We start from the raw sequence: 17,170 nt of genomic DNA on the forward strand, positions 1-17,170 counted from the left end.
AAGCTTTTTCTTCAGTGAAATGTCATGTAATAGGTAAAGGTACACATTTTATCAAAGATTTAGGGTCCCCTACCTTTTTCATTTACTGGTCATTTTGGCTTTGCCTATAGACTTCATAAGACATGGTTGTGAAGACTTAACTACACCTACACATTTTTAGTAGCCTTGTGTATGGAAATTCCTGACATGACAGAGGTGCCTGTGGAGAGGTCAGGTTATGAACTTGACAATTTATAACCTCAATTGTGAGTTTATTAGTTACACCAAGCTTAACCTACTGCTGTGAAATAGAACATTTCTGCAATGAAGTGATAGTTGTAGCAGATGTTCAGTTACATTTGAAACTGTATTAAAGAGGTGTTGATTCAATTGCATATAAAGTTAGGACACTGTAGTTTGTGGTGCTGTTGAGCTGTATTGCATTATACAGAGGCCTGCCTGTTGTTTAGCCTACCCTCACTGATTTGAAAGGGATGAACAAAATAATCCCTGTCTTGATAACAAAATGCAGCTCAACAGCATCACAAACTACATCCTCCAAAATGCTCATACAGTTGAAGCAACACATCTTGCTCCTGACTCCTGAGCATGTCAGGTGACTGCTCCTACTTCCAGATGTAACTGGTGTAATCATCAGAGAGGCGTCAGTGCACAAATGAATCAGAACACTGCTGCACCTTTTGAGGAAATAATGTGTTCAATGAGATAACTACCTGCTGTTGCAACACATGAATCATACTGATGCTTACAGTATGAAATATTTCTGCTTCATATATCTTTGACTTGGGTCATATAGTCTGTCATAGTGCCTTTATGGTACTACTCAGCTTCAAGATGTATAACAATAATTGAGGAACACATACTATAGAAAAATACTTTAAGGTGTCAATAATATACAAGATAAACAGTGGTAACATTTTAAAATGACTAGAATACTTGGTTGCAGCTGTGGCTGACTGGGGATTTTCTAATCCAACTTTTTGTCTCCCAATTCCTCAACTCATAAACCAAAAGAAACAAAGGAGTGGTAAAACACTTAGCTAAAGAGAATGATATGGAGACAAAGCCACACCATTAAGAAAAAAGTCCAGGTTTTATTGTGTATCGTGGCTGTAGTCCATGTTAACTGCCAGATATGTGAGAGAGAGAAGGACAGAGAGAGAGAGAGAGATAGAGAGAGCAAGAAAATATGAAAGATCAGAGCCAATCACACAGCAAGGTGAAACTATGTCCTCCATTAAGTCTTTGGTTTGCAAGAGCAAAACCTGACATGAGAATGAATCATGGCAAAGTTAACAATTGCGTAAAGGGAGATAAAACTCAGTTAAACACACTAAGGCAAGCTAAAGTCAACAACACAAGTGGCGTCTAAAAACAAATTACAACACAAGAAGTCGGAACTGAGGAAGTTGATTCTGGACCTGAACATGGATCTACAAACCAGTCAACAATAGTGCTAACAGAACTGAGTTGAGAGCAGTGTAGTCAACAGTAAGAGTAGAATGGGTTAGAATAGAGTAAAGAAGGGTGGAGAGCAGAGCAGAGTATGAGTTAATGGCATCAGTCAGCTGTTTGTCTTTCCTGTGGCTTGAGTGTAGATATTGTAATGAGGGCTCCCAGCGTCATGCAGATCAGCGGAGTGGCAGACAGGGGCATCTGATTGGTCGGCCGGCTCTGAGCAAAGAAACACATCGCAGTTCTACTGGCTGGGGTGGTTTGAAAACCCACCTGGATGAGGTTCAGTGATTGACATCTAGAATCCGGTGTTTGCTTGTTTGTCAAACAGGTGTAAATGAGACAGCAGGAGGGAGGGATGAGTGTGTTCTCTTCTCTCCATCCTCAACTCCTCCCTCCCCTCCCTCCATACTTTACACAGTGCCCTTCACTATGGCCGCCCCTGCCCACCAGAGTAGGGTAGGGGCTTAGCCAAAGTTGTGAATGGCCAGCCTGAACATGTCATTGGTGCACACCCATGCATCGTTAATGTTCTTGAGGATGAAACTCTGATGGAAACCCATGATGGGGTCGTCGTCTGCCTGCAGACACACACAATTGAAGAGGAGGTTAAGGATAAAGAACATGTTGGAGATACTGGCTGAAGCAGACATCACATGGACACTAAAAGAACCTAAAATTACTTGTTCTGCACACAGGAAAGTCTTATCGGAGGGGATTAATGAAGGTTATGAAGGCTATAGTTTGTGTTGCAATTGTTGCTCATTTTAGAGGATGTAATTTGTTTTGCATCACACAGAGAGATGTTATTTATATGTATCATTGATATAAATGGGACTGAAAAAAAAACAACAATAGGTACACCTGTCAGTGTAATGCAATGCACTTCACCAGCACCACAAATTACAGCCTCCAAAATGATCAAAAAAAAGTGTCAACACAAATGGAACATCATAACCTCCATTAAAGTATGATTTTTTTTTTTGCAGGACTGTTGTTTTAGCTGCATTTACCTAATATATGAGCAACTGAGTGCACATTTGTGTAGTTTATGTAACAACAAGAAAATGATCCAGTCACTTTAACAGTAACTGGAAACAGGAGGAGCTGGTGTGACTCTGCTAGTCAGTTATACAAAGCATTCACCACCTGTGTGTAGATGGAAATTATCTCAGATGTGTTAAGGAGTGAGAAGCACTAAACTGAAAGGTGCTTTTCTGGGTGTGTCAGGCACACGAGTACGTGGATAAATCAGGAATAATTTTTCTTTTTTATATATGCACAAACTAAAGATTTCTTGACAATATACAAAATGTTGCTGGGTCACAAATTGTACTTTTACCGTGCATTCGCAAAGTATTTAGACCCCTTCACTTTTTTATCATTTACACAAAGTGAGGGGGTCTGAACATTTTCTGAATGCACTGTAAATGAAAGAGGGGTGATCATATCCTAATAAGATGATCTGATGGTATTGTACAAGAAATTATTTGACACACAGGTACATACATGAATAACCTTATGTACTTCAGAAGTCAATGTACAGCAGTGAATGGTTGTAAAACTGCTGAATTTGAATAAGGCAGTGAATGGTAGTGCTACTTACTTTTAGCTGTCCTACAACCATACTCAAGATGCAGCAGTCTGGAGTTGGCTGGTGGTCTTGCGCTGTTATACTATGCGCTATTTTTGTGAAGGGGAGACTCTGGCACAAACACAGAGGAAAAATACAAAAAAATTAATACAGACATATAAAAAAACAAAAACATTTACCCAAGATTCCTCAAATGTATCTTTAACTATTTATTCAATTATTAAATCATTAGGAGTAGTATAATCATCACACACACAATCTTATACTGTGGCTCCAAGAAGGGGGTTGGAGAAGTCTGATAACTGATTGTCTGTACACCCCAACACCTGTTGCCTCAGTACATAGCAATAAGTTATCAAACAAACTCACAGAGAGTTTCTCAACAATTGCTCTTTTTCCCTGGAACTGTTGTCCCTCCCACGTAAGGCATGATGCATCGATCTGTGTGGAGCAAAAACAAGAGAGGGCTTATTACCACACTGATTAATTAACATGTTTTGTACTTTTTCTTGGTTACACTGTAGGAAAAAAAGGGCTTACTTGATTTTCTATTTCATTCAATTTGTTCAATTCAAACTTATTTATAAAACACCATCATTTATATTGTTTTTGGCTATAAAACATTTATAAAAATCTGAAACATAAAGATTCAGTTTACCCAATTATGTTTCCTCACAAATTTATCAGAGAGTAGCAGCAAATCCTCACATTTAAGAGCTGGAACAAGAGAAAAATTCATCTTTTTTGCTCAAACATTACTGAAACAATCAAGTATCAAAACATGATAAAATTTCTGTTGATGAGCTAATAGATGAATAGACCAACTGTTTGAGCTCTCTTGCACTGCTGTGTAAAGTTGTACTTTTCATCTATACCCGAAGTAAGGTCATTGATTTGACACTGATAAATCCAATTCTATGGATGACTCTTTTGATTTTTTAAAATTACATTTTGGCACGAGCAAGCAATTATATTGATTAATCAATGATCTCTGCAAATCAATCAAAAATATATTAACCAACAATGTAGGAGATAAAGGATGAGGTTTGACAGCCAGAACATATATGTTATCAAGGTATGACACTGTAATCAATGAGAGCTGCACAAAACAGTAACACTTGAAACACCCACCAAGTTGTTGGGTGTCAGCGCTCTAGGTTAGCTAGCCATCCTTTAATTTGCACAGGCTCATACCTGGACTGGAAAACCCAAATCCACTAACAACTACTCCAGAACAAGTTAACTTCAGATGATCAGATCACAACCTGCCAACAGTCACTGTCCAATCAGAGCACTGGAAAAACTAAGTCATCATTCTACAGAATCCTGACATGGACAAACAAGATTACAATGAATAGGGCAAATAATAAAGAGCAAGAGATGTTTTTATTGATCAGTCAAATCACTTTGCTGCACCAGATGTTTCCATGTTTCCTGTCTGGTTTTAAAACAGAACGTCTAACAAAGGCAAGGAGAGTTTATCTACACTCAACTACAAAATGACTATCAGAGAATCAGCATTTTAACTGGATAAAGACTGTTTAATATTTCCCATGACTCCAAATGCAACATCTCAGTCAGACAGACTGTATCAGGCATTTACTACTTTCTCCTCCCTCCTCAATTGCTGCTTTGGCAGTTGAAACAGTCTTACATTTCTTTTAAGTTTTTTATGTACATCACATTTTCATAATAGCTTGTTGATCATCAGCAAAAAAAAATACTCATTCTACATTAAAGACAAAGCATAATTCCTGCATTTTTTGGCCATACTTTAATATTTGCAAATTATTTCTAATGTTTGCACAGCTTCTTATTATATTCTTTACATTTTACCTTGTTGAATATCAGTTCCAGCTGTCTAACTGAATTTACACACAGGTTTCACTGATTCATCTCATATCAAATTAAGTGCTTTAATCATGGGTCTGATGATATCATTGTGTGAGTTAACTGAGCCACTTGATAACCTACTTCGTAATACCAGTTATCCAAGATGGCCAATGTTAGTCTCAGTGAAGCAAGGTAACGCCAAGACAGCCAGACTAAGTTGGACTCACTTTTTGATCCAGGCCTGTGGAGTCACTGCATTCCCTTAGATAAAAGCCATACAACCAGTACCAGTATGTTTGTACTTGATAATACTCTGTTGACTACAGCCCTTTGTTTAATCATTGGTTGAATACCAACAGAGAAGTGGGAGTGACAACATTATTTCATTGTGGTCCACAAGTCAAAAAGTTAAGTAATGATTTAATTCATGATTCAAATACCTAATTTATATGGGTTGTGCCTCGAACAATGCAAACTGAAAAACTGCATTTTTTTTTTTAATGTTATACAATGTTAATGACGTTATTGATCATTACCATGGCTAACTCTAAATGAATGAAACTGCTTAAAACTGACAAAAACAAAAAACGTCATTCCCAAGAGCCCATCCCTGTGGTGAGACATCTCATAACTTAATGAAAGCACACTTACATATATGGATCCAAGTTGTGATCTGTCAGAGTCAAACATCTGGTAGTAGTGCTGCACGAAGCTGGATCCTATCTGCTCCCACAGAGGCTGGTCCACCATCCTGAATCACCCTACAACACACACTGGGTAGATGGAGAGATAGGAGGGGAGCCAGAAAGAAAACAGAGATACATGGATGAAATAAAAATGATCATATTCAACAGATTTTAACCTAACTGAACACCCACGGAAAAAATAAACACTCCCCGCATCACAAAGATTTCATATCACGTCAGTCTTTTGTATTCCTAGGTAGAACTTCATCACGTCCTTAACGGTGACCACAATTTAAAAAAAAAAAAAACAACATAAAACACGCAGACTTACTGTGCATTAAGAAGCTCATGTCTACCAACACACTCGTAAAAATATATACAAAACATTAAAAACAACTTTTACTTAAAAAAAAAATGGCCCAGCCGACTTTTGCTGAGCACGCCGTTACATTCTCTCCGCTTGGGTGACAGTGACAGCACAAGTCATGTGCTTCCACATTACGATACACTGTTGTTGCTGGAACAATCCGAGAGCTCGCAAAATTAGCACTGAAGTCGAAGTAACACACCATAAAAACCGCTGGACGTAAATACTTCTAGGTCCGAGTTCATGTAGTTAAGGCTAGGGAGGGGGCAGAATATGCGTACTGAGTAACGTTAATAGATGGAAATGCTCATATATGGCTAGTTGACGCTAGCTAACTAGCTACTACTAGCTTGTGAGCTGTCTTGTTTGCTAACGTTAACTCAGCCTGCGTCGGCAAAGACAGTTCATACACCTAGCAAGCCTCCCCGCCAGCTAATGACAGACGTCAGATAAATTATATTTCCAAACGTTAGCTAACTGGCCGGCTGGCGTTGGCCTTTTCACTAGTTGCTAAAAATACCCCGTCTTTTCTAAGTGTTGATGCCTCCTCCGGGCCCGCGTACACTGCTCTGGAACCCCGGGGCAGCTACCCTACATAGGCGTGCCCAACGTTAGCCCTAAACCGGCCAGGAGCAGCTAATTTAACCGCTTCTACTCCCTCACGCTGGTCCAGATGTCAAGCTAAACTAGCGCTTTTTGTTTTCGCACATGTTTCCATTCACTATTCCCTAAGAGGGTTTCCTAAAAATAAGTAATAAAAACTTACCTCTAACCAACGCCGAGGCCGGCTGCACGATCGCAAAGTGCAGTGTCTGCTCCGCTACGAGGGCACGTACGATGGCGCCGTAACTGGCGTGGTGGATTGTGGGGATTGTAGTCTTTATAGTTTAACAGTTTTCAAAAGCAAATAAACAGCAAACCAAAGGAAACGTGTAGGTTAGTGAAAATTTGCAATTTTGAGCTGAAGTGGAATTTAATGTTCTGTACTTTAGGCAACGTACTTGTATTTATTTATTTGGTTTTATTTATGTATGTTTTATGTTTTATGTATGGTTTGTTTATGTGTTTGGTTTATTTATTTATTATGTCCTTGTTATGCTACTTTATACAAACACCTCACCACATTTCAGAGGGAAATGTTTTAACTCCTCACATTTACTTTATTCCAGAAGGACAACCAATTCTAAGTATCTTGTTTCTCAGTCTGAGAGTCCTTCAGAGGCTTTCTTGCAAACTTTTATTGGGGGGGGGGGGGGCGTCCGTCTCTATACCATAATGACCAGATTGGTGGAGTGCTGTAGTGATGGTTGTGCTTCTGGAAGTTTCTCCCATCTCCACACAGGATCTCTGGAGCTCAAGTAGAGTGAGGAGTGATGGTTCTTGGTCGCCGCTCTTACCAAGGCCCTTCTCCCCTGATTGCTCAGTTTGGCCAGCCAGCTCGAGGAAGTCGTTGTTGTTCCAAACCTCTTCCTTTTAAGAATTATGGAGGCTCCAGACTGATGCAGCACAGCTCTGCCCCACGGCCCTCCTCAGCATTGATGACACAGATCCTTTCCGTGGGAAGCTTTTGTTCCTGTTCTGTCATCCGTAAATATGTGATGAATTACTTTATTACTGGAAGAGGAATTCAAATTTTAATTGCTTTATTTCACTAGCCACAATTTTTCTCGAGCCCATCACAGTTACCTTTTTTGTTCTCACCCCAGGGCTGCTTGGCCGTATGTGAATTCCACAAAGGGCTTTTTACCTAAACTTTGTCCTCTACTCAAGAGGCTGTTAAAGCACTGTGTTCTCAGTGAGTTGTTCCTCTGCAAACTCCCCAAACAGGTCTTTAATTGGCCCATTCATGGGTACATTGGTTACTGTGTGTGCACATGTGTTTCATCTTGTTGGATGTGCTGAAGGAGTCCCAGATGACTGGTCTAAAACCTACATACATTTCTTTGACTCAATCTGTCCAGTGAGTGTGCAACAATATCTCCATAAGAAAATGGGGCTATGGTGACTTTTATTGTGGAGAGTTTAAGCAACTTTTAACAGAAAAAGGAGAGCGTTTTTAAACATGATGTCAACACATGCAATAGAATTGGCATTTAAAGATTACTGTGAATGTCTGAAATGAGTTTATCTAGCGTGGCCACTTTATCAGTGACCATGCATTCAATAATCTCTGCCTCCAGACCACCGACTGTACTTCCAGGGCACTCAGTCTGGTAGGGTTAAGATCTGCATTGCTATCTGCTTTCAAGCTGTAAGCAACATGTATACTGACTCAAGTAATTGTGCTTCAAACATATCTTCAAACACATCTTTTATTTTTGCTCACACCAATGTTTAGTGTGAGCTATTAGTGTTTCACAGGCTGTGGTGAGTGAAAGTCCACATGTAAAGAGGAATATACAGCATGCCAGTTATTTCAGCTACCCAATATAAACATCTTAATGTCTGTGTAGAACTGGTCATTGTCAGGCTATTTCTGTCCACCTTAAGGTATTGGTGATTTGATGAATCACCAGTTACTAGATTTGTTTAAAACTCAGGCCTCCAATGACTAAACACTCTGAGTCCCAACTGGCCTCTTGTTAAAGCATAATGCCCAGTGAAGCAATGTTTCTGATACAAGCCGACATCCAGCCCAGATGCATTGTCTCGAGGCTCACAGAGGGTCACTTCAACAGGAAATTGCAACATTGGTTTGTTTTCTTAACTGAGACATGTATTGAAAGTTGCAACAGGTAAAGAGGTGTCGAAAGCAGGATGCATTGACTGGCAAATGTGGTTTGCATAGCAGAGACACATACAGTATACAGGCTTCAACTGAATGTAAAGCTTCATGTATCAGGTAAAATAAAATGTATTAATAAAGTGATAAATATGCTGAAAATTAAAGGTATTGGTGCTACGGCGTAGTTATGTGTCTGTCCAGTTTTTTTTCACATGCGCGCACACACTGGCTCTCACACTAGCACACAGGTAATGCAATACGCAGCCCTGCCAGTGGTTTCACACTATTCCAGTGATGTATAGGTGTCTGTAACACACTAAGAAATGCAGGACGTAAAGGCAAGGAGGAAGAAGGCTGTGTGCTCGTAAACATGGATGTAAGGTTTCCAATACTTAAAAAAAATCTGCTTTTATGAGGAAGGAAATGCATTCAAACCATTTCTTAGACCTCAAGGATACACATAATGCATTTTGGTGAGTAACATAACTTTTGTTTGTTTACAAGAAAACTCAACAGGGAACCTTTAAGACATATTTTGATGTTATGAAATGCAGATCAAAAAGCCATCTGAATGACCAAAAATTATATTATAGTTGTCAGTTGGCAGGATGACATTCAACCATTCTACAAGGCTCACATGCCAAATCTTATTTGGAAAGATTTGGAGTTCTGGTGCCAACACAATGGAAATTATGGCATTTGTTTTATTTAAGTTACTTATAAAAGACAATCATATTTCAGTTACTGTACATGTATTTGCAGTTATCTAAATATCAGGAGCTGTTTTGTGGGGATACTCAACAATTTGTGATTCAAGAAATAAATGCTCCATTCACCTTTTTTCCATGTCCTCAAGCTGGCAAGATGGCCTACAATAAATAAACAATAAAATTTATACTACAACGTTATATCAGCTGCTGGCTGGGAAATGATTTGATGCAGCGTTTTCTTCTGATTGGTCAAGAGCTGGAGGTAAGGCTGCCACACCAGACTCTGCAGGCTGTTGAAACATTAAAGTCAAAAGAGCAAAATTTTAGAAAAGGAGCAAGGGGCTATTAAAACTCTATTTTTGTGTCTAGACATAAGAAAATATTTAACATTTCTTCACTAAAATGGCCACATTAGTTTAGGTGGTTACAATTACTAAACAACTGGGCTTCATAAAATGATTTTACATTCCCATATGCCTTGTGGGCTGGGAGTCACATTTTGTGAATTGCGTCATGTAACATCAGACTGAAATGGTGAAACCCCTATGGTACGTACCAGGCTATTGAGTCTCTGGGAAGAGATGATGTCATTGCTTCTGTCTGGTTCACTTTGAGCCGAGGTCACAAGTACATCTGTGTCCTCATTTGACATCAGAGGGAAGTCTGCCCTACACATACCCACATGTACACAAACAACTCTCTTTTAAAATAGAAACAAATAGAGAAATAGAGAAAAACTATTCTATTTTCTGCTAAAGGGTTTTTTATTTGTTTTTACTCATCTAAATAGAGGCTCTAAGGAGTGGTTTTAGTAATGGGCGTTGTATTGGTGTAGATTGTAAAGCCCTCTGAGGTAAGTTTGTGATTTTGGACCACACAAATAAACTTTTTTTGTGTATGTATTTATGTCACCTAAACTCCTGGTTAGTGAGTGTGCTGCTCTCAGGGGTTTCAGAGTTGATTGGCTCTTTTAGCTGGCTGGACTGAATTTGGTTTTGCCCTTGAGACACACTTGCACCCATCTGAAAAACAAGAAACAGCTTGTTATGCAAAAAGCTTACAATTTCAAGACATATGTTTATTATTTATAGAGTTAGCTGAGAAGATCAATACCGCTCTCATGTCTGTCTACAGCCAGGAGATGGTTAGCTTAGCTTAACATAATGACTGGAAACAAGAGGGAAACAGCTAACCTGGATCAGTTTGAAGGTTAAAAAAAAAATCTACCAGCTAATTAACATGATAAATCTCATTTGTTTCATCCATTCAGAAACTGCATTTAAAAAATAATATTACTCTTTAAAAATGATAATACCCACCACTTGTATTTTTACGCTTAAAAAATGTTAATTAATGAACATTATAGGTGTAATAAATATATTTTAAAACAAAAACTTTAGACGTGGCTCACTGTTTCCCTCTGTTTCCAGTCTTACTGCTGGCTCCATCTTCATATTGAGTTGTGTGAGCATCATCGATCTTTTCATATTACTCAAGTCAAGAAAGCAAAGCGTATAACCCAAATGTTGAACTATTCCTTTGTAAAAGGTTAGTATAACTTATTGAAACAAATCTGTGAACATACACTAATTTATTTAGGGTGAAAAATTAAGGGTCTTGAGATTATTAACACATGATCACATTTACTGTACAATTCTGAGAAATACAATTCCATACAAAATCACCACAACATTTTGAAGTTATGGGTGTAACAGACTGTACCTGCACAGTGGTGGAGTCGTGTGTCTCAGGCTGGATTCTGTCTCTTTTATGGAGCTCCAACAGGGTGTCATACTCACTCTTCAACTGATCAAAGTCAGCCTGCAGTGTCTTCAACTGGACAGGAAAAAAATAAATACAAATGCAAAGACAAGCCAAGATTTTACATTTGAAGTTTTAGATCATGAATTCTTTGGATACATGAGTGCATGAGTGTATACAGTGTATCTGTGTGTATGAGCCACCTGCAGGAGTGTCTGTTTGTGTGTTTGTTCCAGGGAATCCCAGTTGCGTCGGGGCACGACATCCCAGTACTCTGCCTTCATCCTGTTGAGCTCCTCCTGGGCTTTAGTCAAGTCTTCCCGACACACCCTCAGAGCGAGCTGCAGCTCCACAGGGTCCTTGGCCTCTTCTTTCACAATGGAAACAAATCTCACAACAAAATACACTTGTTTTTGGATATCTATATTTAGATATGTGGTTGAGTCTCTTATTCATATATTACAAAAATAGAAGATATCATTCAATTGTGAGTCAGTGGGCAAGGTTCTCCAGGGATGTACAAGAGAAAAAAAACAAATGACCAGTGATGTGAGTTTCTGCCTGGGGCTCACCTGTGTTTTCATCTGCAGGCTGCTCCCCCTTTACAGAGGCTCTTGTTAGGTCACTGAGCTGCCAGATCAGCAACTTGCGGGCATCACGCTCCTCACGGTACTGCAGATACTGGTTGGACAGTTCATACTGCAGTTGTTCTACCTGGAGATGAAAGGAGACTAACGGGGTGACTGATGCAAGATAAACTATCATCAACCTCGTGATCTGAACTTCACTTCAAACATAACATGTTTCGATAAAGGGATTTCTGACACTAAACAACAATATTCATACATGTATGAGGTCAGGGCAGCAGATAAAATAAATATTGGAGAAACAGGAATTCATATGGAAATTAATCACACCAAGTTGTATACCCTAAAGGGTTACATAAATCAATAAATAAACAGTGGTTAGAACACCACTTTACAAATATGTCATGTACCACTGCTTGCATGGCCTTTTCTTTCTCCCCCATGGCCTCAATGGCCTTCTGCAGTTGCTGCTTCTCCCTTTTCAAGGCTCCAATCTCAGCCTGCTCTTCTCCCCAGCGAGCTTGAATCTTCCTGTCACATTCCTCTGTCACCAGCCTCAGATGGGACCGTAGTGGTTCCAATTCTCGGATTTGATCCTGCTGATATGCTGAACAGATGTATAATGCATGATAAAACATCTATTATTAAGCTTTAATAAGCTTCTCTATATCAAAGTTCTGCTTTATTTTTCTCATTTAGTATAAGTGTAAAGTGAATCCTTTAGGGTTGGAAATGTTGGTTATATATTGTATGTAACTATTCTTGCTAAATTAAATTCAAGATTAATCTTGTTATGAAGTCTATTAACCTCTGCGATGAGCTTATTTTTTTTGTCCTAGTTGTTTGTTTGTCTATTATATGTAAGATATATCAAAAAGATGTTTATACATTTCAATGAAATTTAGTCAAACTTTGAGTCTTAAAATAGCAAGACTGCTGTTTTTTGTTATATACATATATTTTATATTTTCTCAAGTACTGCACTTTAAATGGAAAATGTTTCCTATGATTGTTTGTCACTTTGTATTTTGATGCAGATTGAAAATTCTTCAATATTTTCTATTATGAAAATAACAAATGTGTAACCTGTCTGCTTCCTGTTATTATTAATTCAGCTGCTCTAGTTTTACAATGTTTTTAGTTTTTATCTGTGCAACTTAGACTGCACCAAACTACATTAACTGTTTACAACTTTTTTTTAAAAAGCCTCAAGGGCATTTCCTTGAGGGTCGGACCATTTATATGTTGCCACCAACCGTTTGTCCCCATGCCACTTCCTTCATTAACTTCTTCACTCAGATTTGGTCTCAGAAAGTTGGCTTATGTGAACGCCATAAACACAGTGTGAATGAATCAACCTTTTCTTACAGAAATGTAACCAATTCTCCAAAGCACAGTGGTCTGCTATTCGTAATGTATCTCAGAGACAAGATTTCCATTAATTAAATATAATTTTTCGTTGAACTTCATTTATTTCCTCGTGTGTCTAAAGTCGCCTCTTTCCTTTATCTTATAGCATTTGCAGAATGCATTCCTAAGTGTTACTGTACAGACATGTTTACTCACAGAGCTACTGACCTAAAGTATTTTCATATTCTTTTTTGATGGCAGAGAGAAGGGGCTGGTAGGTTTTGAACTCTCTGATGAAACGACCAAAGACTTCACGGAAGACCTGTGGCCAAATCAGATGATGATTGTAATATTTTATCTTTAAAAACAAACAAAGAAACAAATGAACAGGGATAGATGTATGGTACTTTATTCTGGTTTTATTTTGAAAATAAACCACAGCACCTGTAGCTTCAGTTCCTGGAGTTTTGGCTCATGGGGGCTGATAGTATGCAGCTCCTTCTTCACATAGCTCTCCAGGTGCATCAGCAATTGGGGCTTTCTACCCAGGCCTGCATAAATGTAACTGCTTCCTGCTGAGCGCAACTAACAAGGCAGGGTTTATCACACACACACACACACACACACACACACACACACACACAAAAGGCAAAACCAGTGCTCCACTTTGTTATGACATTGGAAAGGGTCGCTCCTTAGCGGTTGGCTATTTTGACTAATCATCTTTAGAGCAATCAAAATACCTGAGCTACTATTTATATTCAGTAACATAAAGTAAGCGCATCATGAAATCATCACAGGTCTGATAAACCTGTTGCTGGCTTATTTACCTGTCTGGCTGCAGGTGGCTGGACACTTCCTTCCTCTTGCCCTTCCACTGACGTCTGGATAGTGTCATATGTAAGTCTAAAATAAACAAGACCAAAACTAGTTAGGTTGAACACTGCAATTAAACTAGCTAGTTATGCATATCACTATAGGTCTACTTACAACAATACAATGGTTACAATACTTTATATAGCAATCGCTTTATCACTTGCCTTTGTTTTTGTGACGGCGTTAAAGGTGGTAATTTAATACCTCTGTGCAGTGACATCTCCGGCGATTATATAAAAGCTAAATAATAACATAACAGGCTCTGGCTCTGTTTAACTGGATGGTTTGGCATCACGGGTCCTAGCATTGTAGCATGGTTTCCATGGTAACGATGACGACGTAACAAGACCCAGAGAGCGGACCGCAGAGCGCCTCACTGGTTTTCAAATTGTGTAAGAGAAAATTTGCTTCTTAAAAAGAAAACAGACACCCTCTAACCAGGGAGAGTGTAGTCGTTTTTATTTATTTATTTATTTATACAGTTCGATAGTCTATTTTAACCGTGTACAATCCATTCACTCTGACTACGGCAAGTAACAATATTATAATAATAAATAACGAAACGGGTAACCTACTTTACAAATATCACGCACAAACTGCAACTTCCAGGAATTACAATGTAATATGAAACTGGTAGAAGAGAACAGAGGATAAGGAAAACGCCATGTGCTAAAAATCATTTGAAAAGATAGCTTTTGTCTCTAGAAATAGGCAATATATCACATTTTGTTTTCGTTCTGGAAATAATGCGGATATTACTCATCTCAATTCGCTGGCAAAGATATCTATATTCTACTTTCTGTCATGCATGTGACACTTTAGGCCTATATAATGTATGAAAATACAAAATAAAATGAAATAAATCGCACTATTAAAAATGCAATAGCTGAAAAACTACATTTCCTAGCTACCTTTCTCAGTGGAAGCCAAAACCCAGGGTCACCGCGGTGGAGCTGTGTAGTCATTTCTAGAGACATTAGCATAAAAGAGAGCGCACAGCTGAACTACAGTACCCACACGGCACTGTTCCAGCCTACAGTACATTCTGCTGCTTATCCGGGGATGTCACACCGCTGCTATTTTCTCCCCTCAGTCCCTCTCACTCTCAGCCCACAGCTCCAGCGGACTGACACGGGGCTTTGGATAGAGAGAGACGAAGAATAAGACACAAAACAGAGGCCAAAATGGCAGAGCTTGGAGCGGGAAGCCTGTCGTTGGGGGATCCTGCTTTTAATTTCCAGGAACACGAACTGAACGAACGGCTGAAACGGCTCTACCCGGCTGTGAACGAAGACGAGACCCCTTTACCCCGATCCTGGAGCCCCAAGGATAAATACAGCTATATTGGGCTGTCACAGAACAACCTGCGGGTCCATTATAAAGGTTAGAGAGCTGGGTCGGACCTGATGGGTCTCAACAGTAGTCACAGCAGCGGAGGGTCTCAGCTCATGTCTGTCACTGTTGTTGCGGGGAGGGGGGGTCTCTTTTTCAGTCACACACGCACACACAACACACACTCGCAGATACACGGTATGCGATTATGTTGTCTGTGTGTGTGTGTGTGTGTGCTGTCCTGGTAAATCTAGTCTGAGCTGCTTCTCCTGTCCTATAACCTTGCTTTGTTGCACAGATGAGCAGAGGAATGCCTAAATGAGTGACAGTGAACTCGCCAACCCTGACACTTGGTCATGTTACCACCACACTGAAATTCACCTTCAGCTCCCTTTTTGTTTATTTACCGTTAATGGCCGTTATCGTTTATTTGTTTTCATTGACTGTGCATCTGACGTCCTCCCTAGTTTATACTGGAAGAGGACACTGGCAGCAGTAACGTCGTAGACAGGGGGTTAAACGATAAGCTAACTAATGGTATTTAACAAACATGAGCAAGCTAACAACAAGCTATCTCATAAGCAAGTACAGTTGTTAGCTTTGTGGCTAACGAGCTAACGTTAGCTAACCTAGCTGTTCCTGGTGGCTAATATTGTATTGGAAACTGTGATAAGCTGGTTACAAGACGGACACAACCCAAACTTGTTAACAATTTACAGTGTAGTGCCGAGTGTAATGCCGCAGTTGTTTAGTTTTTGACCACAGCAAGTACCAAAATACAATAAAAAAAAAAAATGGCATTGTTGTGTTTTCTCGCGTGATTTCAGTGGCTGTGTTCTAGAAGTCGGTTCCAGAATTCGTAAATCATTTTTTCCAGTCTGGAAGCAACCGGTTCAGCTCCATTCAGATTTGTATATGTGACCTGAGCACAACAACAATCTCATGTCCAACCTCCAGCCAGAGGGCCAGCTTGTTTTCAACAGCTGCTGTGAGTGAGGAGGCCTCTGCGCATTGCATTAGGCCAGATGCACCGATACTTCAATAAATCTGTCGTATCGGGAGACTGTGAGAATTTCATGATAACAACAACTTTGCTCGCCAGACGGCGTAGTCAGTTACTTATCCAGTTGGCTAAAAACTGTCAGTACGGTCAGCCAGGCCTGGAAGATGGATTATTTTTACGTATCAAGCTCCTACATCAAAACAAAGTGACATCCGTGTGAAGTCCTGTTCTCAGTCTTTTGCCTGCTCTGTTATTTTTCGTCAGGCGACGCGTCAGGACAGCCCCGCAGGCAGACCAGTCCTGCATCTCAGGCTCTGAAAAATCTCCACAGAGGCATTGCAAGGCCAGTTTGGGCCCTGTTGGCTGTTTACACCAGTGAAACATGCAGAGGATGAAAGGATGCAGGCAGGCTGTGTAACCCATTTTGAGAAGCTTATTTGGCACATACGTAGAAATGGGCCTGCTGTTTATGAATAACGGGGAAGCTCTATTATTTGTTTAAATCGAGGCTCACTGGCAGATAGCCTGATATAACCCACAGATAATTTAATCCATAACTGACCAGGATGCTGTTGTTGATGTGAACATTGGTTTAATTTGATATAAGACTGTATTCTGTGTTTTTAGTGATGTACATATGCTCCATGTTGATTTCTGTCACAGCTGTGGCATTGGCACAAACCGATTAATGGCCCCATGCGTGTCTTAAGATAAGACATGCTGTCTCATGTTGGGTCCATTTAGAGCATTGGGTCTTCATGACTATGAAATGGCACAGATTAAGTGACACTGCACAATTGTTCAGGGATGACAATATAAGTAGGTCTATTCTGTAGTGTGTAGGATAATTTTCTCCTCCTGGTTGTTCTAGCTCCTGCTCTGTTCCTTCAC

At 39.6% G+C, this 17,170-nt stretch overlaps 3 protein-coding genes across 5 annotated transcripts in view; 1 reads left to right on the top strand and 2 right to left on the bottom strand.

Moving 5' to 3' along the window:
* Positions 1–1,074: 1,074 nt before the first annotated feature.
* Positions 1,075–6,808, bottom strand: nutf2 (nuclear transport factor 2). The gene is made up of 5 exons (XM_071457873.1): positions 6,702–6,808; positions 5,534–5,655; positions 3,419–3,490; positions 3,062–3,160; positions 1,075–2,036 (listed from the first exon to the last, which is right to left on the bottom strand). Exons 2-5 carry the CDS (start codon positions 5,630–5,632, stop codon positions 1,923–1,925), a joined length of 384 nt encoding a protein of 127 aa, XP_071313974.1. The 5' UTR covers positions 5,633–5,655; positions 6,702–6,808; the 3' UTR covers positions 1,075–1,922.
* Positions 6,809–7,492: 684 nt separating this feature from the next.
* Positions 7,493–14,781, bottom strand: tsnaxip1 (translin-associated factor X interacting protein 1). 2 transcript variants are annotated; one of them, XM_071457846.1, is made up of 11 exons: positions 14,109–14,781; positions 13,899–13,974; positions 13,513–13,653; positions 13,297–13,390; positions 12,129–12,325; positions 11,704–11,845; positions 11,335–11,498; positions 11,093–11,206; positions 10,283–10,392; positions 9,927–10,038; positions 7,493–9,660 (listed from the first exon to the last, which is right to left on the bottom strand). In XM_071457846.1, exons 1-11 carry the CDS (start codon positions 14,162–14,164, stop codon positions 9,571–9,573), a joined length of 1,296 nt encoding a protein of 431 aa, XP_071313947.1. In that variant the 5' UTR covers positions 14,165–14,781; the 3' UTR covers positions 7,493–9,570. The 2 variants fall into 2 exon arrangements, with proteins under 2 accessions (XP_071313947.1, XP_071313938.1); XM_071457837.1 differs by having other exon boundaries at positions 11,335–11,501.
* A 205-nt stretch (positions 14,782–14,986) lies between these two features.
* The window catches only part of ranbp10 (RAN binding protein 10), a 30,775-nt gene continuing 28,591 nt past the window's right edge, over positions 14,987–17,170 (top strand). For both annotated transcript variants that reach the window (XM_071457804.1, XM_071457814.1), the window contains exon 1: positions 14,987–15,327. In XM_071457804.1, coding sequence (XP_071313905.1) covers positions 15,129–15,327 — 199 coding nt within the window. In that variant the 5' untranslated portion in view covers positions 14,987–15,128. The remainder of the gene's footprint in view (positions 15,328–17,170) is intronic.

This window comes from Trachinotus anak, unplaced genomic scaffold (assembly GCF_046630095.1).
Source record: "Trachinotus anak isolate AG129_WGS33_773 ecotype Australia unplaced genomic scaffold, CSIRO_AGI_Tana_v1 ptg000002l, whole genome shotgun sequence".
In the NCBI taxonomy this organism is placed as follows: Eukaryota; Metazoa; Chordata; class Actinopteri; order Carangiformes; family Carangidae; genus Trachinotus; species Trachinotus anak.